Source organism: Heterocephalus glaber, unplaced genomic scaffold, assembly GCF_053883595.1.
Source record: "Heterocephalus glaber isolate CG9 unplaced genomic scaffold, H.glaber_assembly_v1.0 deba00001561, whole genome shotgun sequence".
NCBI classification, from domain to species: Eukaryota; Metazoa; Chordata; class Mammalia; order Rodentia; family Bathyergidae; genus Heterocephalus; species Heterocephalus glaber.
In genome coordinates this window covers 13,289,695-13,317,141 of record NW_028258349.1, presented here as the reverse complement: position 1 = coordinate 13,317,141, position 27,447 = coordinate 13,289,695, and the positions used below count along the sequence as shown (strand labels likewise).

Below are 27,447 nucleotides of genomic sequence, written 5' to 3'. Positions count from 1 at the left end.
GATTCCATTTTTAGGGTATTTATTGACTTGAAGTTAAGGATTCAGGCCCTTCTAGCTAGTCATGCTCTTAAGCATATCTGCATTTAGAAATGCAGTCATCTCTATTAGGAAGCCTGTTTATTTTTTTAAATTTATTTTATTTTATTTTTTGATACCGGGGATCAAACTCAGGTCCTTGCTCTTGCGAGGCAGGCAGCAGGACCACTGAGCTAAATGCCTGGCCCTGGAGCCCTATTTATTAGACACCACTGCCAAGACATCCTTATGGAGGACAAGGGTTAAAGCCTTGAAAGCACTTTGTCTCTCCTGTAAACCAATACTCAAAACTTTTCTACTTCTTGCCTTTCCTCCATCTTCCTTTCCCCTGTTATTGCTGTCTGTAAAATGGCAAGAGCCATTTGTTTGGTGCTCCCTTGGCAGTGCTATTCCATGGAGAAAAATTGAACAGTGGTGGGATTGGTGCTTCCTCTGGGTTAGCCTCTTGTTTCTACTAAATGATTAGTGAATGTTTAAAGGTTTGACTGCTGGGCATGGTAGCAGAAGCCTCTAATACCAGCACTTGAGAGGCTGAGATAAGAGGATCACCATGAATTCAAAAACAGCCTGGGCTACATAGTGAGTTCATTGCCAACCTGAACTACATAGCGAGATGTTATTTCAAACAAACAAACAGTTATTAAAGGGGCTAGGAATGTAGCTCTGTGTGAAGGTCCTGGGTTTAATATTTAATTTAAAAAAAAAAGCTTGACTTTTACAGTACTTTCATCTTGGCTTATTCTTAATTAGCTGTTCTGACACCTGGCATCTGTACTTTCTCCAGCTTAGCCCAGCTCTTGACAAATAGATGTGGTATTCTATTTGCAATTTAGTTATGTTATGGTATTTGATACAATGTTTTATAAATTCTGTATTACTGACTTCTTTTTTTTTTTTTTTTTGGTACTGGGGATTGAACTCAGGTCCTTGAGCTTGTGAGGCAGGTGGTGGAACCACTGAGCTAAATCCCTGCCCTTCCTGATTTCTTAATTGATTTGTTAAATTAGTTACTGAATGAAAGATGTTAAATTTTCTGTGTTTTTATCTTTTCCTTTATTTCTATCAATTTTTGTTTCATGTATTTGAATTTTTGGTGAAATCTACATATTTAGGATTGCTATGTCTTGATAAATTGATCTGGATTATCTCTAGTATTGTTTTTTGTCTTGAAATCTATTTTGTTTTATATTAATTCAGGTACACAACCTTTCTTATGCTTAGTATTTGTATGGTATGTTGTCTCAGCATTTTACTTTCAACCCTGTATCTTTATAGCTATATCTTTATATTTAAAGTGTGTTTCCTATAAAGAGCATATAGTTAGAACTTGCTTTTTTACAAATCTTGTTTTAACATTCTCTTTTTATTGGAATGTTTGGACTATTACAATTTAATTTAAGCCCTGTCAGGGATGGGAGCATCTCTAGCTTATTTAACCCCTTAAAAGAGCTTGGATACTTCTTAGACTTTAATTCATTTAAATTTCTTCGTGCTCTCATCTTTCTGTTGAAAATAAAAGAAATTGTGATTTTTATAATCATACATGAAAATTTTTTGGCTGTTAGAATGAGCACATGACATTCTATGTCATGATTTCTATGGCGGAATTCTCCATGTAGAAGAAGTAGAATTTGCAATTAAATATATATTGAGCACTTATATCAGTAAATCTTCGCAGAGGCAGTGATTCTAAGAGATTTTTCAAAGATGTGTGCTTTTCAGTGTTAAAATAATGAGAACCATAACTGGAAAAATATGTCTATAATTTTCAAGGTCTGGAACCTCACATAAATCATTTTTCTGTGAATTTTTTCTACCTGCTGAATGTATCTATTTTCCTATAATGGATGGGTTTTTAAAAAATTTGTTTGCTTTTTGGTACCGGGGATCGAACTCGGGACCTTGTGCTTGCAAGGCAGGCAGAGGAACCACTGAGCTAAATCCCTGCCCAATGAATGGTTTTAATTATTAAATGAATCATAAATGAATGGAGCTGTGGTATGATCGAGAAAAGAGTGTACTTTATCTGGTTCAAAAATTTACTGGTTTTTTTTAGCCATTTCAAAAAGTCACAGCCCTGATGACACTTCTTGCAGTATTTGACTTTCTGATAACAAATACTTACAGAAGACTATTTGTACATAAGGCATTTCTATTTATTTTACACATACACATATTTAGTCTTTGTTTCAAAATGCCCAATATAAATGTAAGAGGTCAGAAATATTTAGTTGAATATTGTCATAAATTGAAGTTTGTTCACTGTAAATAGTACATATAAACATATAATTATTTATACCTTCTAATGTAGCTGTGTATGCTCAATAATATATTGAAATATAACACCTGACTATTGTCTGTTTTTGATATAATATGTAAAGTTGTCATGTTGTCTATAAGTTTCATTTGAGAAAAATGTGAAGAAGTTATATTTTCATTTTGTATGTAGAAAGCATTGAGTTAGAGTAAGAGCCAACACTTGTACCTATCCCTTTTTATGTGTATGTTTTGGGTGGTGTCAAGATACAGGAAGAAAAAGCCAACAAAGATAATTACAACTTAATCATTTCGGGCCTTGCAAAAAACCTGGTCTCATGGTTCTTTTTTCTCCTCCCCAGTTCTGCCTTTTCCAGGCTCTTTGCCTCTCTAAGATAGGAGCCCGAAAGAAGGTTGATCATTTTTTGCAGCTCTAAAAACCATGTTTCAGGTGAACAGTTTCTTTTTACTCTCTTTAGTTGCTTTTTTACAAGGCAAGTATGTGTTCAAATTCTTTATTCCTAAAACTTTCTAACTTTATGTTCTCCATTTTGTTCCATTCTTGTAAGTAATAGTGCCTTTCATAATTGTGTCTGTCTAATCTAACTTATATTTATGTACTTATTCAACATCTTTGACTAGGAGCACTAATGTAACAAAAGTAAATTTCTCTGATTTTATAAGACAGAGAAGGATAATAAATGACCACATATGAGAAATCTTTGAATTTCTCTTTAAACCTAGGTTTCACAGTTGGACAAGATAGGAATTGGTCTTTACTGGGTTTTGTCTCACTATCTTGCAAGAGGTTATGTTTTATAAGCTTTTAATGTTATAAACATGAGTGTGGACTGAATACAGAAAGAAGATACTTCAGTATCTTCTCTAGAAATATATAATTGATTAATACCAGTAGTTGGATAATTGTGAAATTCAGCATGTTCTGATCCTGAATGTGTACATTTGAGTTATTTTCTACTTTTCTGTTGCTTAGAATGAAAAAAAGGTACATCAAGGAGTGCCAAATAGTCACAAAAAAGATCATTATTTACCTGAATAACTAATTGAGAATTATAAATCTAAGAAATGTTAGAAACAAATTACTTATGAGTTCCTATAATCTAAAATTTTCAAATATGACTACTTATTAAGTCAGATATATTCACTATATGGAGCTATTCTATAGCCTGTAAGAAAGATTAATTAAATTACTGATGACACAGAAAAATGTTTATAATGTAATACTCTGAAATAATGATGAATAGAGGCTTTAATAAATTCTTTAACACTGTACAGATCTTACAAGATTTTACAGAAAAATTCCTCAGTCATTTTCTCTATTTCTTAAATAGAAAAGAAGAAAGAGAAACATTTATTGAGAACGTATAATATATAACATATATTTTACAAAATTCTTATATATGCTGTTTATTTAATTGGGACATTACATTTACTTTGTTAATTCCCAGGCTTATCTGTATACTGAGATGTTCGATATACAGAAAATGTCTGTAGCAACAAGATTAGGAATGTGTTAAATCTTCAGAGTCACTAGCTTCTTTACTCTCCCCATGTCAGAAGCTTGCCATTTGTTTGCTCTATAGCCTTCTCTTTGTAGCCTCTGTAGCCTCCTATGTAGCCTTTGTTATTCCCTTTTTTTCACCCTCCATTGAAAAAATATTTTCTTTATTTCTCCCATTGCTATTATGTTTCTTATTTCAGAGATCAGTGATGTTCAGGGATGTTGCCATTGACTTCTCTCAGGAAGAGTGGGAATGCCTGGACTCTACTCAAAGGGATTTGTACAGAGACGTGATGTTGGAGAACTATAGTAACTTGGTGTCACTAGGTAAGGCTATCTGTCCCTTGTATCTCAGGATCTACTTTTGGAATGGCTGCTTTCTCTGCTATTCCTTCAAAGTTACTTTTAAAGTAAACTAAATTTATTATTCTCAAAGGAATGACTCGACGTTACTGAAAAATAGGCATAGATAAGGCACCTTTATTTTCTCCATCCTTCAAAAGGCTTTCATACTACCTATGATACTTATCTTTCTACCAGCTTCCTTAATTACCATGGAACTAGATTTGAATTCTGGGACACTTGCAGCACTGTCAGAAAAAAACAGGCTATATGTAGTTATACTTTAGATCTGTAAAGAAAGCCCTAAATAAACCCAGTCACAAATTTTAAAAAAGTAAACGTGGAAATGTGTAGTTTTTTTCATTTGAAGGAGTTTATATCCTTTGTATAGTGACAGAATATATTTTGCTAACAACTCAAGTGAATACAGTCCATCACTTAAACACTTTCTCTTACATGTGTTTAGTAGTTGAATATAGCATGTTAAGAACTTTGCATTCTACATTAAATAAATATGGTGGAATCACCTTTTATTGGAAAATGGTTTCGGAAAAATCTTCAATTATCTAAGAAAGTGTATTGTTTTTCCCGTAGCATTTTAATAAAGGATAGATCCTGTATCAAAACTTTAGCCAGAGATTTAGCTCAGTGATTCTGCCACCTGCCTCGCAAGTGCAAGATCCCCAGTTCGATTCCTGGTGCCAGAAAAAAAAAAACAACTTTAATCACTGATTTGCCCACCTAGGTTATCACTTTACTTTTGGTACTCCTCATATCACTAGAATGTAACCGTGTCTTTCCCTTCATTCCTTTTTCCCCTGAAGGCTTAGTTATTGATTGTATATTACCCCTAATGGCCTAAGTTATATGGGAAAAAGACTGGCTTAAGAAGAAAAGCCTTTCAGTTTGTCTCCATAAGGAATCCCATCTAATCCCTACTTCTTTTTCCTGGTTGTTTTTTATTATATAATACTTCCACTTTCAAAGGAAACATTATGTCTTGAGAAAAGTGAATAATATACAGAATAAAAAGAGTTAAGCAATTTTTTTAAAAGCTGAAGTTTTATTCTGTAAGGCAGTGGTAGCAAACCTATGGCACACATGTTATTGTGTTTTTCTTTTAAGATAAAAGATGTTAATGTAGAGTTGTTTTTTCTAAACTAAAATCTCAGTATTTAGGTTTAATTGGCCCTTTGTGATAAATAAGTGAGTGAGTGAGTTGCAGTTTGACATTCAATCTCTAAAAGGTTTGCCATCAGTTCTCTAAAGTGATACCCTCTAACTTCTGGCCAGAATGCATATCTTCTCTGAAAAAAGTAAGAGGCCTTTAGAATTGTCACAAATTAACATCAACAAAAGGTGCGCTCACCCTGAAGAAACAACTCATAGATAAGTGATAGATAATAGCAAAAACAAAGCCAAAAAAATTCATATTCTAATTATTACTATAAATATAAACTGTTGGTACAATTTTTTTTTTGTTTGTACTTGGGATAGAACTGGGGTCCTTGCGCTTGCAAGGCAGGCAGTGGGACCACTGAGGTAAATCCCTGGCCCTGCTGGTGCAATTTTTAAAGAAAAACTTAAATCACAAAATTGGCAAGAAATAAGTGACACTCATATGATAAGAGAATCAAATTATTTCTAAGGATTCTGTTTAGTTCTTTTTTAAATGACCATTAAAAGATTGATAAATTTGACTACATGAAAATTCTTATCAAACAATATTATAAAGTAAGACAAGCCATAACTTGCAAGAAGTACTTGCAATGCATATAGGGAATGATGAAGATAGTATCCAGAACACAAAGAGCTTCTACAAGAGAAAGATAAATAACTATTTTGAAAAATTTCATAAAAGATATTTATAGGTAGTTCAAGAAAATGGAAATAGCCAGTAAGCATAGGAAAAAGTGATCAACCTCGTTAGCAGTCAGAAATGCAAATTAAAATCACAGTGAGGTAGTATTTCACATACTATAGACTAGCAGAAATTGAGTCTGACAATGACCGAGAGATGGAGGGAGGAGGGAGAGAGAAGTGAAAGAGGATGTAAAAAGAATTAAGATGTGTTAAGTACATGTACCAACTCCCCATGACGAATGTAATCATTATGTACTGCAAACATGTACTAATAAAAATAAAACTTTAAGAAAAAGAAGTCTGACAGTGCCAACCATTTGTGATGTGTAAAGGCAGAAGTACTCTATAACTCATTATTCACAATAACCAAAAAGGTGGAACAACCCGGGTATCTATCAGCTGATGAATAAAATTTAGTATATCCTTACAATGAAATATTATTAACCAATAAAAAAACAAAGCTTTTATACATGTATACATCAACATGAATGAACCTTGAAAACATGTTAAATGGAAAAATCCAGACAAAAGGCCACATATTTTGTAATGTATAGGATATTATTCAAAGATATCTTTGTCAATTTGTAGGTAAAAATGAAATAATAGGGCCGGAGATTTAGCTCAGTGGTTCCGCCACCTGCATTGCAAGTGCAAGGTCCTGAGTTCGATCCCTGATACCAAAAAAAAAAAAGAAAAGAAATAACCTTTCTGCCATTACTAGTGAATAAAAATATTTTGTGGGTATTTCTGTTACGTCACTTAAATCATTGTCATTATTGTTTGAATATGCATAATTAATTTAACAGACAAAAAATTGTTTGCCCTCCCTCCGAACAGTGTAATGGATCTTAAGCCAAGCATGGTGTTGCATGCCTGTAATCCTACCACTTGGGAGGCTGAGGGAGGAGATTGCCAGGAGTTTGAGGCCAGCCTGGGCTCCAAAGTGAGTTCAAGGTCAGCCTGACTATATAGGGAGACCCTGTCTCAAAAAAAAACAGAAAAAAAAATCTTAGCGTGCTTTAACTTTTATTGATTTCTCTCATTTAATATATTATTGTTGTCTAGTATTTTAGTTCTGTTCTCTTTTAAACTTCTAAAATGGGCATTGCTTTTGTTTTACAGTGTTTACTTGTGGATTTAATCACATGATTATTCTTTTATTCACACACTATCCCTGTTCCATTATATCTTCCTTCTGGGATCATTCTATTTATGATGGACTACATTAGTGAAGGCTTATTGTTAGTAAATGTTCTAAGGTTTTATTCCTATTGTGAAATAATCTGCTTTACTACCATTCTTGACTAATGATTTTAGTATAAAATTCTGTACTGACAATTATTCTTTTCTCAGCCTCAGGAAGATACTATCCACTGTCTTCTAGCTTCTGTTCCTTTTGACAAGTCTGTCTTCTGTTTCATTGTTCCTTTTGTAAGTAATTGGTGTTTCCTTTGGCTGCCTGTAAGATCTTTTTTTAAGATTTTTATTGATAACATTGTTTCATTTCTAAAAATTAACTACACTTATCCTCTCCTAGGTTTTTTTTTGAGTACTGGGGATCGAACTCAGGACCTTGTGCTTGTAAGGCAGGCACGGTACCACTGAGCTAAATCCCTGGCCCCTCTCCCAGACCTTTTTAAACTTACTCCTTCTGCTTTTTATTTTGTATTTTCACATACTTGCAGCATTTATATTGTGCAATTTAACAATTCTGTTTTCTGCCATGATATTTCTTGTCTGCATAAGGCCTCTTATGTAATGATGAAGTATCCATTGCATTTTTTTTCTTTTTTGTTCAAAGTCTAGGCCCAGCCTGAAACGTTCCTTATCATTTTTCTTTCGATCATATTGATTCTTTTTTTTCTTCCTTTGAACTGTAAGTCTTAGATAGTTCCACTTTTGTATAGATTTATTTCTAGATCCTGCTCTTTTGTGGGCCCAAGGACTTGTTTCTTTGAGTTTTTCAGACACTTAAGATGCAGACTTTTAGGCAATGAAAGACAGAAAATGTCTTGAATATGGCTGTAACTTCAGAGCACGTTTACCTCTCCAGTTTCTGATTGTCAATCATTGTGGTGCCTCTGGATCTTCTTTACTTTCTTTTAAGCTTTGTGTACTTTTAAAAGGATGGTTACTATATTTTCTTTAGCATTTATTGTTTTTCAAAAAATCTGATGTACTGTTTAAATACTAACAGTACAGAATCTTTCTGTTTTTGAATATGCTAAATCTGCTTTTCTTTTTATGTCCTCTCTGAAGTTTAATTTTTCTTTAAAAAAATCTCACATATTTCTTGTTAAGCAATTTCCTTAATAATTCATTTTATTGGTATTATGAATATTTTTTTGATGACATTGTATAAATTATTAGTATATATCTGATATCTCAATGTATTGATTACTATAAATTGATAATAGCCATATAGAAATTTGCTCTCTACAACTTTTCTCTATTTTATCTTTTTAAAAAAGGTACATTTGGGCCAGGGATTTAGCTCAGTGGTTCCAGTGCCTGCCTTGCAAGCGCAAGGTCCTGAGTTCGATTCCCCGTACACCCCCCCCAACAAAGGTACATTCAGTAGGACCTTCAAATTTGAAAACAGTTGTTTTTTTCAAACTTTATTGGCAATGCTTCTAATGTTTAACTATTGAATAGGACTCTATAGATGTTTAGTCTATATCCTTAATTAGGTGAAGAAGAGCCATTCTGATCTTAGAGAGTTTTCAGTAAAGGATCTTAAAATGTATTTTTTAATGTTTTGTATTTCTTTTTTTATGTTTTCTATTTTTTTCAAATAATTCTGTATATTTTACTCCCCAAGTTCTTCACATGGGAAAATAGATTTATCTTCTTGAGTTGTTCCTGCATTTATGACTTAAGCATTATATGATCATGTTAGTCCTTAAATACACAGTTAGATTCTATGTTGCTAATACTTTATTTCAGTATTTTTTTTTTTTTTGGTACCGGAGATCAAACTCGGGTCCTTGCACTTGCGAGGCAGGCTGTGGAACCCCGGCCCTTATTTCAGTATTTTAACCTATGTTTGCTCGTGAGATTAATTTAGTTTTCCTGAGCTCTCTTTGTCTAATTTTGATACAAGAGTTCGTTTAGCTTTGTAAAACTACTTGGGTAGATTTCCATAGTTTTATATGTTCAACAGTTATGTGTAGTTGGGGTTATATATTCTTTAGTAGTTTAAAATATCTTGCCAGTATTGTCAGTCATTAGTATATAAACAATAACAATTAGATACAATGACCAATGAGTTACGAATGACCATCAGTTATCAGATCTGTTGGCTTTTAGGAGCATAGCCATTGAACTCAAATTTAAAATTCTGGGTTTTTTTTTCTTTTTGTATTGTAAATTGAAAATTTATAACTGTATGTATTTATGGGGTACAAATTGATGTGAATATAATTTGGAATAGTTAAATCAAACTAAGTAACATCATCACTTCAAATACTTTTTTTCAGTGAGAACATTTGAAATTACCCTCTTAGAAACTTTGAAATGTACAATATACTGTATTGATCACACTCTGCAATAGACTTCAAACCCCCCAACAGAAGAAAAAAACACTATTTAGTCTTCTCTGAGATTTTGTACCCTTTAACCATCATCACTCTGTTCCACCATTCCCTGCCACTGTAACCACATTCTGTTCTTGTTTGCTTCTCTGAATTTGATCGTTTTATGTTCCTCATATGTGAGAACATGTGATATTTTTGTACCTGATTTATTTCACTTAGCATAGTGTCTTACAGTTCCATCCACATTGTTTTAAATGACAGAATTTGCTTCTTTCATAAGGCTGAGTATATATTCCACATTTTCTTTTGTCTGTTCATTTGTTGATGGACACTTAGGTTCTTTTATTTTGAGACTGTTAGGAATAGTGCTGCAATAAACATAGGCATATGGATGTCTCTTTGACATACTGATTTCATTTCCTTTGCATAAATACACAGTAGAGAAGTGCTGGGTCATATAGGAATTGTAGTTTTAGTTTTTCTTAAGAACCTCAGTACAGTTTTTCATAATGATTATACTAATTTTCACTCCTACCAACATATACAAGAGTTATCTTTCTCCATATTCTATCAATACTTGGTATCTTTTGTCCTTTCGATAATCACCATTCTAGTGGATTTAAATTGATATGTCATTGTGGTTTTCACTTTCCTATTAACCATGTTGAGCATTTTCTTCATGTATCTGTTGTCCAGTTGTGTATCTTCTTTTAAGAATTGTCTAATCACTTCTTGGCCTTTTGGCTAAGATCAAATGAAGAATTGTCTATTCGGGTCCCTTGCCCATTTTTTAATTTGGTTTTATATTTTCTTGCTGTTAAGTTGTTGAGATCATTATATATTTTGGATATTATTCCTTCTCAGATGTATGGTATCCAGAAATTTTTTCCCAATTTGTAAATTGTGTCTTCATATGGTGAATTGTTTCCTTTGCTGTGCAGAAAGAAGCTTTTCAAGTTGTTGTAATCCCGTTTTTCTATTTTGCTTTTGTTGCTTATGCTTTTGGATTCAACTTCAAAAAAATAATTGCCAAGATCCATGTCACATAGTTGTTTTCCTATGTATTTTTCTAGTGCTTTTACAGTTTCTGGTCTTACAATTAAGTTTTTAATCCATTTTGAGTTGATTTTTGGATATAGTATGAAATAAGGGTACAATTTCATTCCTCTACATGTGAGTATCCAGTTTTCTTAGCACTACCCATTAAAGAGACTATCCTCTTCTCATTGTATATTCTTTTTTTTTTAGCATTTGTTAATTTTATTGGTACATTTAAGGCCATTGTATATTCTTGACACTATTGTTGAAAATGAATTGACTGTCCATATGTGGATTCATTTCTGGACTTTCTGTTCTGTTCACTTGGTTGATGTGTCTTATTTTTTGCCAGCAGCATACTAATTTATTTACTATGGTGTTATAGTACTGTTTAAAATCAGATAGTGTGATACATCCAGATTTTTTCTTCATGTTAATATTTATCTTGGCTATTTGGAGTTCTTTTGTTGTTCCAAATGAATTTTAGGATTTTTTTGTACCCATGAAAAATGGCACTGGAATTTTAATAACAATTTTATTGAATCTGCAGATTCACTTTAGTTTGGTCTTAGCCACTTTCTTGTTGCTGGGACAAAAAATCTGACACCCACAAATTAAAGGAGGAGAGATTTATACTCCAAGGCAGAAACATCATGGTGGAAGAAAGCTGTTCAATTGATGACAGTGAGGAGAGAGATCTACTCTTCTAGGTCATGCCCCCAATGACCTAAGCCCCACCTTCTAACAGCATATTCAGCTATGAACTCATCAGTTGATTAATGCACTTCAATAAGCCCCTGAATACATGAGATTTGTGAGAGACATTCTATATCTAAACAATAGCATTCTGCCACTAGCCCCCCCCCAAAGACTCATGTTTATCTCTTTATGCAAAGTATGTTTAGTCCATCTCTAAGAACTGCCAAAGTTTTAGCAGTAACAGAATTGCTGAAAAGTTCAAAAATCTCCTTTGAGATTCAAGGCAAACTCTTAACCATGAGCCCCTGTGAAAATCAAAATGGAAAATGGAACATTTCCCAAATATATTGGCACAGGGTAAACATTTCCATTCCAAAAGGGACCAGTAGGGAAATAGACAGAAATAGGTCCAAAGCAAGACCAAAACCCAGGAGGGCAAACATTAAATCCTGTAGTTGCATATCCAGCACCTGGGACACATTTGGTGAGATGTGAACTTCAAAAGGTTTAAGTGGCCCCATCCCTATGACATTGCTGGTTGCAGTTCTTTTGGCCACTTTCTTTCTTTCTTTCCTTCTTTGTTTTTTTTTTTTTTTTTTTTTTTTTTGCAGCACCAGGGATCGAACTCAGGACCTTTTGTTTTTGAAGCAGGCGCAGTGCCACTATGGCCACTTTCTTTGTGTGGCTTCACTCACTGATTGGCTTTCCTCAACTAAAATTCCATGTTCTTGGTATTCTAACTTCCTGAGGTCTCCACTGCACTTTCAGCATCACTCTCACAGCTTTATGCACTGCCCTCTTGGGCAGACTGCCTAGCCTTCCACATCTAAAATCTAGGTGGAAGCCTCTGTGACCCCATAACTAGCCTTGTGCTTGCCTGAAAACTGGCACCATGTGGTTGATACCAAGGTCTGCCACCAGCTCAAGCAATAGCTGGGCCCCTTTGGATAGTGACTACAGAATCATCTGAGTACCTGGATGCCTGAGCAGTATGAAATGAATCCCAGGGAACCAATGCCCTGTGCAGCCTTTCTTGAGCAAAGGAGGAAGGACCTCTATTCTCAAATGAAAGTTGTACAGTTTTCCACTCTTGAGCCAGTGAAAGGTGGGATCTTGCTGATTCTCAAAACACTTTCAAGCTGTCTTTCCTATTGTCCTAATGCATGGTTCTTGGCTTCGTTTGAGTGTTATCTTTTCAGCAGTTATGACTCAACTTTACAGGTACTTTCTGGTGAAACTACATGCTGTTCACCTAAGCTTTTTGCTCCTGATTTTCACTATATATCTGGCTAACCACAACCAGTAGTACCCATCCCACATCCTTAATATTGAGCTGTTTTGAAATGTCCTCCACCAGATTAGTCCATTCTCAGCCTCTCACAAAGTTTCATGACATGGCCAAAAGGAAGGCAAATTTTTTATCAAAGTGTAACAAATGTGGTTTCTTGTCCATCTGCCAGTGGAGCCCTTGAAACCTCCAGAGTCTAGCCTTTACTTTCTGCATTTCTATCAACATTCTAGTCATTTGAGCTGAGACCAGAATCTCCCATTAATCTTTGCTTATGCTACTTACAACATCTGATGGCTTCTCTAGCCAGCATCTCCCAAACTGCCAAACTCCTCCTGCAAACAGGTTCCAAAGGCTTCTGAACTACATACTCAGGAATAGTCACAGCAATGATCCCACTTCTCTTATACCAAAATCTGTCTTAGCCACTGTCCTGTCTCTGGGACAAAATACCTGACACCCAAAACTTAAAGGAGGAGAGGTTTATTTTAGCTCATGGTTGATTGGCTCCAAGGCAGAAACTGCATGTTTGAAAGGCATGGCAAAGGAAAGCTGTTCAACCCATGCCAGAAGGCAAGGAACAAAGAGAGCGGCCAGAGAGGAAGATGTACTTTCCATGTCATGCCTCCAGTGACCTGCTTCTTCCCACCAGGCCCCACCCTCTAATAGCACACTCAGTTATGAATTCTTCATAGAATTGATACAGTTCATCAATGGGTTAATCCACTGATGATTACGGCACCCCCATGATATAATCATCTTCTAAAAGCATCACTTCTGAACAAATGAGACTGGGGGGACATGAAATGTCTTCATTTATTTATGTTTTCTATTTTTAATCAATATTTTCTAGTTTTCAGCATTCAGATCTTTCACCTTCTTGGTAAATTGCTTTCTAATTATATTTCTTGATAGCTTTTATAAATGGAATTGTCTTCTAAATTTTTCTTTTTCTCTTCTTCATCTTCATTTTAAATTCATAAAACTAGCACGTGAACATATACTAGCTTTTTAAAAATTCAAAAAATAAGGACTAGCCATGGTGGTAAGCACCTATAATCCCAGAACTCTGGAAAGCTGAGTCCGAAGGATCAAGTTCAAGCCCAGCGTGGTCAACTTCATAAGACTCCAGAAAAAGACTAGAAATGTATCTTGGTGCAAAGATCCTGGGTTTAATCCAAAGTACTGCAAAATAAATGAGTAAATACATACATATACACATACATATATACATACATACATACATATATAAATCTGTCTCAGTTACTTTCTTGTTGCTAGGGCAAAATAGCCAATACCCACAAGCTAAAGGAGGAAAGGTTTATTTTGGCTCACAGTTTGTAGAGATTTCAGTCCACAGTCACCTGGCTGTAAGGCAGGGTAGCATGGCAGAGGGACATAGCACAGGAGAAAGTCCATGGCAGGCAGTCAGGCAATGAGACAGTAAAGCAACAGCAGCAGCAGCAAGCCTGCCTTTCCCTCTTTATCCCATCTAGGGTAAAGCACTATTGGTTGGTGTCATCTACACCCATGAGTGGGCCTTTCCATTATCCATACCCAGAACTATGCTAAACCAGTGGACTAATTTAGTTATCATATACCCTTAATCCATATTCACACACCCTGGATCAAGCCACCTCTAAAAAGCCCCTCCAATGGATGCATGAGGTTTTGGGAGGCCATCTAGATACAAGCCATAACAACATACAATGAAAATCCTTCATTATCCCAACCCCATATCACAGATAAATAAAAGTAAGAGCATTCATCTGGTTGTCTTTTTTTTTTTTTTTTTTTTTTTTTTGGTACCGGGGATTGAACTTGGGTCCTTGCGCTTGCAAGGCAGAACCACTGAGCTAAATCCCCGGCCCGTCATCTGCATGTCTTTTAAAAATATATTTTATTATTGCCTATTTTATAGAATATTGGGATGTCAATGCAATATTTTCATACATCCATATAACATTTTTATTATATCCATTCCCCCATTTCCCTCCCTAAACCCAACCCCCATTCCCTTCCTAATAATTATAGTTTCACTTCTATTTTCATGCATTTTTTGATTCTACATATTAGGGAACTTTTGATTTCTTTTTCAGATAGTTGTTAAGTGTATACAAACTACTGATTTTTATGTGTTGATATTCAATCCTGCAACTTTATGTATTTGTTCATTTTGGTAGTCTTGTTTTTTGTTTTTGTTTTTGTTTTTTTTTGGTACTGGGGATCAAACTCGGGACCTTGCACTTGCAAGGCAAGCAGTGGAACCACTGAACTAAATTCCCGGCCCCTGAACATGATTTTTAATCCCTAGTATCACAGAAAAGGGAAAAAAGAAACTAATATTTGGTTTGTTTGAATATAAGTGTAAATATCTACAAGTATGATCACCGGATCTAAGTATACATTTATAAGAAACTACCAAACTGTCTTTCACCATGGCTGTACCATTTTGCAATCCCAACAGGACTTTCTGTGTTATTTTTTTTTAATCTGTATTTTTGAATAAAATTGTTGGAATCTCTATCACTCCAGATGGCTTTCATAATTTTAGGTAATTTACAGAGACTTTTCCTTATGGCTTAGCCTTATATCAGTGCCTAGGATATGATAAAGATATTCTGGGATGAACACAGAGCTGGTCTTGGAGAGAAAAGTAAATCAAAGACATGAGAAGGGATGAAGGGTGAAATAGAGATGAGTAAACAAAATCAACTCAGTATCTCATTTGAAAAGAATAGGGGGAGCTAAAGATGAACATGGCTAGCAGTATGCAAGAGGCAAGGCAATTGGAGAGGTATATATGATCCTAGATTTATTATACTTGTGCTCTTGTTTCTATCTGTAAGGAATTGATGGAAAAGCCACAGCCAGCATCTAGTTTTAGGGTGGGAGGAAGGGTTGACTATAAAGCAGCAGCACATTGGTACTTAGGAGTGACAGAAGTGTGCCGGTGAATACACAGCTTGAGCCTGTATAGATTTGTTTCTTTTGTCTCTTTTTTGCCTCATGTTTTTTAGTTATCCTTTACCTTTTTGTTGACTGCTAGACACTGTAAAAAAATACAAAAATAACTTGAAGTTTTGAATAATATTACACCTTACCAGTAAAGATTTAAGATTGTTATGGCAAGCAATCATGAATTACCCTAATTCTCACATTTCTGGGTTTGAGATGATTCAGTGATGATTGAGGCTTCAGACCCAGCCTAGACTAGTCTAGTGTTTCTACATCATAGCCTTCAGAATTTCCAACCGAAAGTATGGAGAATTTACAACGTACCCTGTTTCACTTGTTGCCTAGCCATATAAAACCTTCCAAAACCACCTAGTTTGTTCACCAATCATATGCCTAAAAAGATGGAATAGGTTCTGGCTAGCTGTAAGTTGGAAAGGGCCTTGTAACTTTTTCAGTTGAAAGTGGTATGTTTGGCAAATAGTGATTAACACTGAAAAGGGTTATTAGGGAAATTGGATAAATAGGGGCAGGCCATGGAGAGCTTTGTCAAACTCATAAAAGAGTTTGAGTTTTATTTTGTAAGCTATTAAAACATTTTAAGCAGAGATAGCAAGTCACAGACTGACTGAATCCAAGTCAGATGGTGGACAATATTAAAACTAAGATCTTTATGCTCTTTTATATGATTAACTAGATTAGATTCATTTTGGCTGGTGTATACCTGGATATTTATAATTTTTAATTCTTCACTTGGTTTTGATCTTCACCAAAATTTGAGCATCAGTAATTTTAAAAGCTTACTTAATCTCATCCCTTAACCTTTTAGGTAAGTTTTCATTATTCTCCCATCTCAACTGCCCTTTTTACATATTATTGTTTGAGATTATTCTAAGTTAATATTTTTTCAAACTCAAGGTAACAACATTACTGCACCATCAAATCAGTTTAGTGGTGGGTCGGGGATTTAGCTCAGTGGTGCCACTGCCTGCCCCACAAGTGCAAGGACCCGAGTTCAATCCCAGGTACCCCCCCAAAAAAAATCAGTTTAGTGGGTTTTAATAGAAATAGAAAACAGTGGAATATTATAGAATAGAAAGTGTAGGTATTATTTTTATGAAACATATATTCAGTGAAAGATAGGTATTACTATGGTACATAGTTAACCATATTTTAAAATACTGATATATGCTTGTTATTTCTTTTTTTTTTTTTTGGTACCAGGGATCGAACTCGGGTCCTTGTGCTTGCTCAGCAGGCAGCGAAACCACTGAGCTAAATCCCCGGCCATGCTTGTTATTTCTTATGGGTATTTTTTCCTATTATTTATGTTTTCTTCTATGAAGTTCTGTTTCTCTTGAATTTTTTGATGATGTCTTATTTTTCAGACTTGCCTTCAAGATGTGCCAATAAAGACTTGTCTCAAAAAAAGAACACTAATGAAAGAGCATTATCCCACTGGGAAATGAATGGCAGGCTTGAAAACTGTGAGCTTGATAAGACCAATTCCAGAGATTATTTGGAATTCAAAAGCAAGTTGGAAAAGCAAGAAAATCAGAAAGAATATTTTGGTCAAGGGATGATAACATATGACAAAATGTCTATTTTCAATCAGCATACCTATTTATCTCAACATCCACGATGTCATTCTTTGGAGAAACCCTATAAGTGTAAGGAATGTGGAAAAGCCTTCCGTCGAGCCTCACACCTAACTCAACATCAGAGTATTCATACAGGTGAAAAACCCTATGAATGTAAGCAATGTGGGAAGGCCTTTAGTCGTGATTCTCAGCTCAGTCTTCATCAGAGACTTCATACTGGTGAAAAACCCTATGCATGCAAAGAATGTGGGAAGGCCTTTACTCAAAGCTCACAACTTATTTTACATCATAGAATTCATACTGGTGAAAAACCATATAAATGTGAAGAATGTGGAAAAGCCTTTATTCGTAGCTCACAACTCACTCGTCATCAAAAAATCCATACTGGTGAGAAACCTTATGAATGTAAAGAATGTGGAAAGGCCTTTACTCAAAATTCACAACTTACTCTGCACCAGAGACTTCATACTGGTGAGAAGCTCTATGAATGTAAAGAATGTAGGAAGGTCTTTACTCAGCTCTCACAACTTATTCTGCATAGAAGAATTCATACTGGTGAGAAACCTTATGAATGTAAAGAATGTGGGAAGGCTTTTATTTGTGGTTCACAGCTTTCTCAACATCAGAAAATTCATAATGGGGAAAAGCCGTATGAATGTAAGGAATGTGGAAAGGCCTTTATTCGGGGCTCACTCCTAATGCAACATCAAAGAATTCATACTGGGGAAAAACCCTATAAGTGTGAAGAATGTGGGAAGGCCTTTATCCGTGGCTCACAACTTACTCAACACCAGAGAATTCATACTAATGAGAAGCCTTATGAATGTAAGGAATGTGGAAAGACATTTAGCCATGGCTCACAGCTTACTCAACACCAGAGAATTCATACTGGTGAAAAGCCCTATCAATGTAAGGAATGTGGGAAGGCCTTTAATCGTGGCTCACTCCTTACTCGACATCAGAGGATTCATACTGGTGAGAAACCGTATGAATGTAAAGAGTGTGGAAAAACTTTTAGTCGTGGCTCAGAACTTACTCAACATGAAAGAATTCACACTGGTGAGAAACCCTATGAGTGTAAGGAATGTGGAAAGTCTTTTATTCGTGGTTCACAGCTTACTCAACATCAAAGGATCCATACTGGTGAAAAACCTTATGAATGTAAAGAATGCAGAATGGCCTTTACTCAGAGTTCACATCTTTCTCAACATCAGAGACTTCATACTGGTGAGAAGCCCTATATATGTAATGAATGTGGAAAGGCCTTTGCTCGTGGCTTATTGCTTATTCAACATCAGAGAATTCATACGGGTGAGAAACCATATCAGTGTAAGGAATGTGGAAAAGCCTTTATTCGTGGTTCACAGCTCACTCAACATCAACGGATTCACACTGGAGAAAAACCCTATGAATGCAAGGAATGTGGAAAGGCTTTTAGTCATGGCTCTCAACTTACTCTACATCAGAGAATCCATACTGGAGAGAAGCCCTATGAATGCAAAGAATGTAGAAAGGCCTTTACTCAGAGTTCACATCTTTCTCGACATCAGAGAATTCACACTGGTGAGAAACCATATCAGTGTAAGGAATGTGGAAAATCCTTCACTCGTGGTTCACAACTTACTCAACATCAGAAAATGCATATCACTGAGGAATCTTTTGACTATAAAGAATGTGGACTAGGCTTTAGTAATGATTCACAAGTTTTTATTTGAATTAACCTGATCTTTTGTGATAAAGCTTTCTCTGGCCATCCATTATTTGTAAAGAATTATTACAGATGAGAATATTGGACCCGTTATCTCAAAGTTCAGCATCAGAAACTTTAAATGGAATGGAAGTATTAATGTAGAAAAACCTTTTATTGCTGTAACCATATTAAACTTTAGCAAATTAAAACAGAAAAATAATTCTGTTAATAAAGTAAATGTAGGAAAGTCTTTAGCCATAGCAAATGTCTTTATCAGCATCATCTTGGCTCTGCCAGTTGATTTCCTTTGTGACATTTATTGTGATAAATAACCTTGCTTTGGTTTAATCATTTGTAATATACACCTAAGAATAACACCTTTTTGGTAAGATTCTTGGAAGTATTCCATGTTATTATATGTCAAAGCTCTTAGATCAGTGCCTTGAACATAACAAAATATTAGGTATTGGGGCCAGGGATTTAGCTCAGTGGTTCCGCTGCCTGCCTCGCAAGTGAAAGGTCCTGAGTTTGATCCCAATACAAAAAAAAATTAGGTACTATTTTTTTCATTATTGTTATTTTAGAGGATGTGCTTGACAGAAAGGCACTAATGAGTGTAATTAATATCAGGAAATCTTTCATAACCTATCCCAGATTGAAGGGGGATGCCATACTTTCATTCAGATCTCATCCAGTATGCTATAGAGGAGATTCACAGTGTAAAAAAACCTGTGGTATTAGTAAATGGATTATTAAACACAGCTGTTACAGAATTTAAGAGAGGTGTGAAGTAGTTTGTCACAAAGTCCAGAAACTTGTATTTTCTACCATCTCTGATCACTATTCAAGATTATTACTTAGAAGTAAAACAATAGAATGAATCTACTAGGAAATTTTTTAAAACTTGAGATTTTGAATTAAAATGAAAAAAGCTGACATTAACAGACTATTTTGCAATGAAAAATGATGAGTTTGTGTCAGAGACTATGTCCCTACTGAATATCCATTTTCCCATCTTTAATAACAAATCCTGGGGTAAGAATAAAATATTTGTCTCCCTTGCAGGTTAACAAGATAGTCAAGTGGAATTTGTATGAGTAGGCCATCTAAAAATTCTTTCCATTTTTCGTTTTCCCACCTACAATGTAGACATCTTATCTGGAGTTCTGCAGTCTCATAGGGACTGTCAGAATGTTTTCTGGGTGTTGTGGATGGTGGGACAGAAATACAGAAGGAGTCTGCAACCCTGGTGATTTTGTTGAATAGTCACACCAACTCTGGTCTGCCTGCCTTCTGTATTTCTGTATATAAAATTAAAATCAACTTTTTAATTGTTGATGCTGTTGTAGTTCTCTTAATAATAAAAATTCTCTTAAAGATTTTTTTTAAAAATGCTGTAACTAGAAGTCAAGTACTATGGATAAAAATAAACCCTCAAATGGGCCATTAACTTAGGCTCATGTAGAATGAGTATTGAGCCAGGTCAGACTACAAAACTGAATTTCTTATCTCTATAGGCAGGACACTTCATCAGACGGCCTCATATTATCCTATAAGGCAAACCTGGTACCAATCCAAGCTGTAATGTTAGAGGAAACAGAGTGATTCAGAATGTGCATGTTCAGTATTTCTACTTTCAGTAATGGCCTATGAATTTAGAGATAGCAGTTGAAAACATTACTTTAATAGATGCTATCTCTGACTATAAGCATTCAACCATCTGTCCTTAACTAAAACCAGTTATGCTAATTTAAAGGGACAGCTTGATCAAGAAATAGGACCATTGCACATTCCTAAACAGGCAGTGAGTTTTCTAACAAATATGTGTTTCATCCAAGCCTGTTGTTCTAAAATTAATCACATTTATTGGGTTCTTACTATGATCTAGTCATTATCCTTGGTATTGGTGATTTTCCATTACAATTCTAGCAAGAGGGGGTAAAGTAAATGTAAAATATTAGTCGTTATAGGGTCAAAAGTCATTAAAAAAGTGATGGGTGGAAACCAGGTAGGGTGACATGCCTGTAACCCTAGTGACTCTGGAGACTGAGACAGGAGGATTACAAGCTTGAGGCCAATGTAGGCAACTTAGTGAGACTGTCTCAAAATTTTCAAAAGAGCTTGGGCTATAGCTTAGTGTTAAGAGTACTTGCCTAACATGCATGAGGTCCTAGTGTCTATCCCCAGTATTAAAAGAGAGAGGAGGTGGGGACTGTTTGAGTTGCTGTATTAAATAGAGTGATTCAAGGTAGATCATTAAGGGGTCACAGCTGAGATTGAAAGGAATAACTCATGATTGTCTAGGAAAAGCAACAACAACTTGGCCTCTCTAAGATTCAGAAACCAGACTCTGGAAAATAACTTGGAGAGTAAAAGAGCATTTGAGGCAGGAGGAAAAAGTTAAAGCAGAAACCATCAGGGAAGTCACTATAGAGTTCTGTGCAAGGGGTGATTGATAGAACAGGAGATAGAGATAAGAGAGAGCCATATCTTGCTAGGCCTTGTAAGCATCTTGGATTTTATTCCAAGGGAAATGAGCAGCCATTGGAGAGTTGTAAACAGAAGGCATGATCTGACATGTTATACAAATAAAAATACAAATAAGAGTAGGCTGTGGCAATAATCCAAGTGAAAGATGACAATGGCTTAGACCAAGGTAACAATGCATCTGGTGAGAAGTACTTATATTCTCTATATATGGTAAATGTGACAGCCAAATTTTGTCTGGTGGTTAAATGTGTTACCAGAGGTTTAGGTCAAAGGCCCTAGCTATAGGAGTCCCAACAGACCAGTCTTGGCCACAAGTCTCATAACACCAAGGAGACAAGCAGTGGTAAAGGGCAGGAAGAGGCTTTAATCAACTTGGTCATGGTGAAAAGTATAGAACAGCTCAAAAAGAAGAAAGGTATGGTTGGGATTGGCACAACTGGGAGACAGGAGTGGGACACATAGCTGAGAGTGTAGGTAATCTGGTCAAGTCATAGTCTGGGCTCAGAACTGATGCTTTAAAAGCCAGCATTGCTTGAGAGTATGATACAGTTCCCTCATAAGATGACAGCTCCTGCTTTGGGGGTCACCCTCAGTTCCTGTCATGGGGTAATTGTCCTACTTGAGGTGACCTCTTCATGGCATGGTCTGTAAAGCTCTGTTTTTCCTGGGATCTGAGGTGGCTGCAGGTTTAAGACAATGACTTGAGAATTGTCGGCATCACTCCAAGGTTCTGGAACTGGTTGTCATAAAAGCTGATAATTGGGGCTGGGGATTTAGCTCAGTGATTCTGCTGCCTGCCTCACAAGCGCAAGGTCCCGAATTCAATCCCCGGTACCCAAAGGAAAAAATAAACTTCAAGGGGCCGGGGATTTAGCTCAGTGGTTCCAGCACCTGCCTTGCAAGTGCAAGGTCCTGAGTTCGATCCCCAGTACCAAAAAAAAAAAAAAGCTGGTAATTGGAAGTCCCTGCAAATCCTGACAACAACGTCAGTTACTCTTACCTTGATGTCCTCAGTCTCAAAGGAAGATGAGATAGGCTAGGCCAGTGGTGGTGAAACTGGCACACAAACTGCAATGGGCTTTTTGTTTTCATTGAAAGCTCTACAAGGGTCATCACTGGGCTAGATGTATTTAGGGGTTCTAAACCTTGTAATACAGACACTTTCTGAATGATTAGCGTGCCCACATGGCAGAGCTGAGCGGGGATCTATCACAACGTTTTGAGGTACTAAGGGAGAAATAAAATGAAGGCAGAAATGCCAAGCATTATCCTGCTTTTAGTTATTCCAAGACATGCAGGCCCATCCTCTAATTCCCTGCTACAAATGTTAGGTATGAGAAATAAGTCCTTAGTGATTTTTTTTTTGGTGGTACTGGGGATCGAACTCAGGACCTTCCACTTGCAAAGCAGGCGCTGTGCCACTGAGCTAAATCCCCAGCCCATTCCTTAGTGAATTTAACTCAAAGGTTTTTGTACTGAGCAATTGGAAAGGTGATAGGCTCTATCAAATAAAATGTCTGCAGCTCCATTAAATTTGTAGAGGAAGCTGGGGATTTAGCTCAGTGGTTCTACCACCTGCCCCACAACCATAAGGACCCAAGTTCGATCCCCAGTACCAAAAAAAAACTTGTAGAGGAAAATGGGGAGTTCAGTTTTAGACATGTTAAATCTAAGATATCTTTTAGACACAGAATGGAAATACTGACTAGGCACTTGGATATAATAGTGTACATTATTCTAGAGATCATGTTAATTTGGTAGCTATTAGCCTATATTTAAAATTCTGAGGCAGGATAAGATCATTGCAGACTTGAGTATAAAGATCCATAAGGACTGAGCCATGCTGTATCCCAACATTAGAGTTCAAAAAAAGGACAAACCACCAAGGGAGCTAAGAAAAAAGAAAGATAGGAGGAAACCCAAGAGTGGGGAATCACAGCCAAATGAAAGTGAGTAGGATGACCAGTGTTAACAGATGCCTTTGGCAGGCTAAATAATGTGAGGCTTGAAAAATAGTTGTTGGATTTAGCAATGTCAATATTCTGGTGACCTTAAGAAAAGAGATTTATTACTTGTTCCACAATGGTGAACGTAAAAGCTTGATAAGACAGAAAAAATGGAATACAATGTATATACATACATTGCATAGGAGACAGACAACTAACAGGCACAAAGGAGTCCCACATTCGGAGTGTATTTAAGAGGTACTATTTGGCCATTTCAAGACTAATAGTGACACTGAAGCATCCTTCCATGAGTCCCAGGGATTCCAAAAAGTCTAAGATAACTGAAAATCATATCTGGGACCATGAGAAGAGCCACCCTGGAAGCCAAGTCAAGTTCTTCAAATGTTGCAGAGGAGACAAAAGTGGCCTTTCAACATATTTTTTTTTTTCTACTGGGAATCAAACTTGGGTCCTTGCGCTTTTGTAGCAGGCAGTGAAACCACTGAGCTAAATCCCGGGCCCTCTTTCAACATATTTAAAAAATGATGAAGGACCTAGTAAAGGGTAGAGGTCATGCCGGAGAATTCCCATCTGCAAGCTGGATCCTGAACTTTAAGGTAAAACTGCCATAGAAGCCACCATTTAAATTCATGATACTGTCCCCAAGTTACTCTTCTCTTCATCCCTGAGCTATGGTTAGGTTTTGTTACCTTAAAAGAAGAAAATGATGATACAGATACCTTCCTTGACTTCTTTTTTAACCTTTTCTGCACAGATCTAAACTGAGACCATAGGTAAGTTTTTGTTGTTGAGCATGGTGCTGTCTTCCTTTAAAAAGTTTAAAAAGTTGTTCCCTAGAATCCCAAGCAGCCACCCAGCTCATCACCCATAAGTCTGCACAGGCAAGTTTCACTGGTTGTTGGAGCTGCACTGAGTGAAAGAGGGTTTGTCTTGGAGTACATATAAAGTAAATAATAGAGTTAATGTATTTTAAAACTCATTTATTTTAAAATTATTTTTATTGTAACAGGCATGGCCAAGCTTCCAGGAACCCCCAAAAGAAAATCACACCCAGTCACATAGGCTAAACAAAAGGAGATAGAGGGCCTCCAGGAGGAATCCAGACTAAACAGAAGCATCAGTTTATTCCCCAGTCTCATGCTTACACCCATACAGGTAGCTCCCCAGATAAGGGCTGTACTCTGGTACATAAGTAACAGCAAAACAAAGACAATTACACAGGCAACACAATGTTCTGGTTCCTGGGTTCGATTTGCTTCCACCCACCAAGCTAACTTCACACAGGGGTCCTAGGATATATGCCCTGCTGATGCAGCTTCCTAAACATAACCAGGGTTACACTTCTAGGTTCAACAGACCACCAACTTGGATTACCACAGCCCACCCCAGGGCTACTGAAAGGGAGGGAGACAGATTCACAAAGCTTTCTGGACACCCGCTGCACCTCTCTCCTTTTCTCTACAAACTCCATGAGGTTGGCTGTTGCCTCTGCTGCACATTGCCACACAGTATACTATACCTCACAAATGCAATAGAGCCAACCAACTGGACGGAAACACCTCAATGTGGGAGTCAAAATCAACCTTTCCTTCTTACCAGTAGACTATCTCTGGGATTTTGTCACATTGACAGCACCATGATTAACCCAGCCTCCCTTAAATTCTCAAATCCTGAACTGGCCCTCTAGAGAGGTCAGAGCCCAGCTCCTTTGCACAGCCAGGGAGCTTTTGTGCTCCCAAAACCTAGTCAGCCATGGCAAGTCACTGTGATGTGAGCTCCAGGCTTGGGACAGGTGCATGTTCACTTTTAGGACTGGTTAGACAACCTGAGAAAGCTGGGTGGAGAGACCAGTGAGGGTGATGATCAGCAAGCACCAGAAGACTCACCTCTACCCTTCTGTCCTGAGATGTACCTTCAAGGAAATGATGACCTGGGAACAATCACAGTTGAGGTAGGAGATGGCATGGACCCAAGAGCGAATGTTTACATTCAAAACATTGATGGCAGAAGGCACTTTGCCATAAATACCCCTAAAAATGCTGTCCCTCACTTCAAATCCATGACTCCATCATTCTTGCCCCTTTCTTGGGGAGTTCTGTAAGGTCTCTCCTAAACATCTTTACTTACACTGATGTGGCAGCATGGGTGTCTCGAATGGATTCCAAAGTTTTACCTCCGATGGTCCTTTTGACTTTGGGGGATGAACCAGAAGTTGCACAGTACCAGTAAGGTGGTTGAAGACACACCGTCAAGTTTTTGGTAGCCTGCCTTTCCGGTGGATGGCACTCAGCAGCAGCATTCAAGATATTTGTGCTTGCTTCTTGTAAAAAATTTATAAAAGCCGGGGATTTAGCTCAGTGGTTCTGCCGCCTGCCTCGCAAGCGCAGGGACCGGAGTTGGATCCCCGGTACAAAAAAAAAAAAAACCTCATGAAAAGTAAAGACACCCAAATGCACACAGGCAGCCTCAATCTCTCTCTAGTTCCCAGAGTAGATTCCCTGAGGGGAGAGTCACACACCCACGAAGCCGACCTGAAGCAGGGATCCTGGCGTGCGTGCCATGCTGATGCCTATTCTTCTGCCAAGCTAATCTTCTACTTGCTGATGGTTTCCCGAATTAGCCACACGGACAACAAGAGCCCAGGCCAAGCAGGCACACAGTATGAGCGGGCGTCCGCTCCACAAAGCCTCAAGGATGCATCCCCAAGGCAACACCACTGGTCACTATGACGTGCTCCAGGCTCGAGGTATACACACGCGCAGTTACTGGGCTGGGAAAAATTCGATCCTGGAGTACGGGCTATGGACGGAGGAAGAGGACTAAAGGGTGAAACTGACAAAAGTCCCCCGTTAGGCCTCAGCGTTCGCCTTAGGATCTGATCCATGAGATGTCCAGGTCGCTTCTGCCACCGAGTGGTGGCTTTGCTTCATGGCAAGAGGCCTAGGTGGATTCTAGAGTGGAAGAGTCAGGTCAGAAGGGATTCAGATCACAGCCAGACGAAGTCAGGTGAGACAGGGATGGGGCTTGTGAATCACAAGAAGCTACTTGATGAATATGTCACCTGAAAATTCACAGATCCTAGTAGGCCCTTGTCCTGGACTCAAAACCCAGTCAGCCCTTGATCTCAAAAGTGCCTTTGGAGTTATTGAAATTACTGCCATAAAAATCGAAAGTATTAGCTGGCTGAGGCAGTACAGGCCTGTAACCCCTGCACTCTGGGAGGCTGAGGCAGGAAATTTTCGGGTGCGAGCCCAGCCTGGGAAATTAAGCAAGTTTTCTAGAACTTGTCTCAAACCGAAAATAAATGAATACATACTTAAAAGGGCTGGAAATATAGCTCAGTGGCAAGGCCCTGGTTTTAATTCCCAATAAAGAAAACAAGGAAAGAAAAACAACAACTACAACAAAAACTAAGTATAGCAGTCCTCACATGAAAGTGAAGTCCCAGATGAGATGGTATGACATTGTTTTTCAGAAACAGTATATGATTATTCCAGACCTGAGAGTTAGCACAAGGCATCCTTCTAGGAGCTCTGGAGACTCCAAAAAGGAAACCCGTATTTTGTACCTGTTCTTTAAGCCTAAATTGAGTTCCCCATTGGTTTCTTTTGTTAGGTATGTTAGTGTTATACGTCAGGGTCAATCCCTAGATTGACAACTGCTGTAGCCTCTGTGAAGTGAGCTGGTGGCCGGAGGCAAGTGCATGTGTAGTGGCAGGGCCTGCTGACCCCTGACACCAGGCAAGGGTGGGAGGGGTGGAGGATATGGTACAGGATGGGATCCAACCTCCAGGCTTGCTCTGTGATGCCAGCAGAGGTACATGGGGTGTGTTAGGCAAGCTGGACTCTGTTCACTGGATTGCAGAGAGGATAAAAACGATTTGGTGAGGCAGATGAAATCAGAGTAGGACAGCAGAGGGCATGAAGATTCCTTTCTCCAAGTGACAGTGTCGACTGAAAATTTACTGACCCTGAATTTAGTACCTCTCTTAGAGCAGGGCTCAGGAAGCCCTGCCCTGATGTCAAACCCCTGGGGGCTCTGTGTCTTTGAAGTGCTTTGTGAGGAATGGTGACAGCCTCACTCATGCCCACCCAGGAAACTCTTCAGTACCCTTTCATCCTCTTTCCCCATGGGAATCTAGCCCTGATTATGGAGGAATCCACG

At 37.4% G+C, this 27,447-nt stretch overlaps 1 protein-coding gene across 2 annotated transcripts in view; it reads left to right on the top strand.

Annotated features, from left to right (window-relative positions):
- Positions 1 to 27,447, top strand: part of LOC101724372 (uncharacterized) — a 35,864-nt gene that overhangs the window by 6,239 nt on the left and 2,178 nt on the right. For both annotated transcript variants that reach the window (XM_021239446.2, XM_087191230.1), the window contains exons 3-5: positions 2,655 to 2,743; positions 4,015 to 4,141; positions 16,924 to 26,289. In XM_021239446.2, coding sequence (XP_021095105.1) covers positions 2,735 to 2,743; positions 4,015 to 4,141; positions 16,924 to 18,851 — 2,064 coding nt within the window. In that variant the 5' untranslated portion in view covers positions 2,655 to 2,734 and the 3' untranslated portion in view covers positions 18,852 to 26,289. The remainder of the gene's footprint in view (positions 1 to 2,654; positions 2,744 to 4,014; positions 4,142 to 16,923; positions 26,290 to 27,447) is intronic.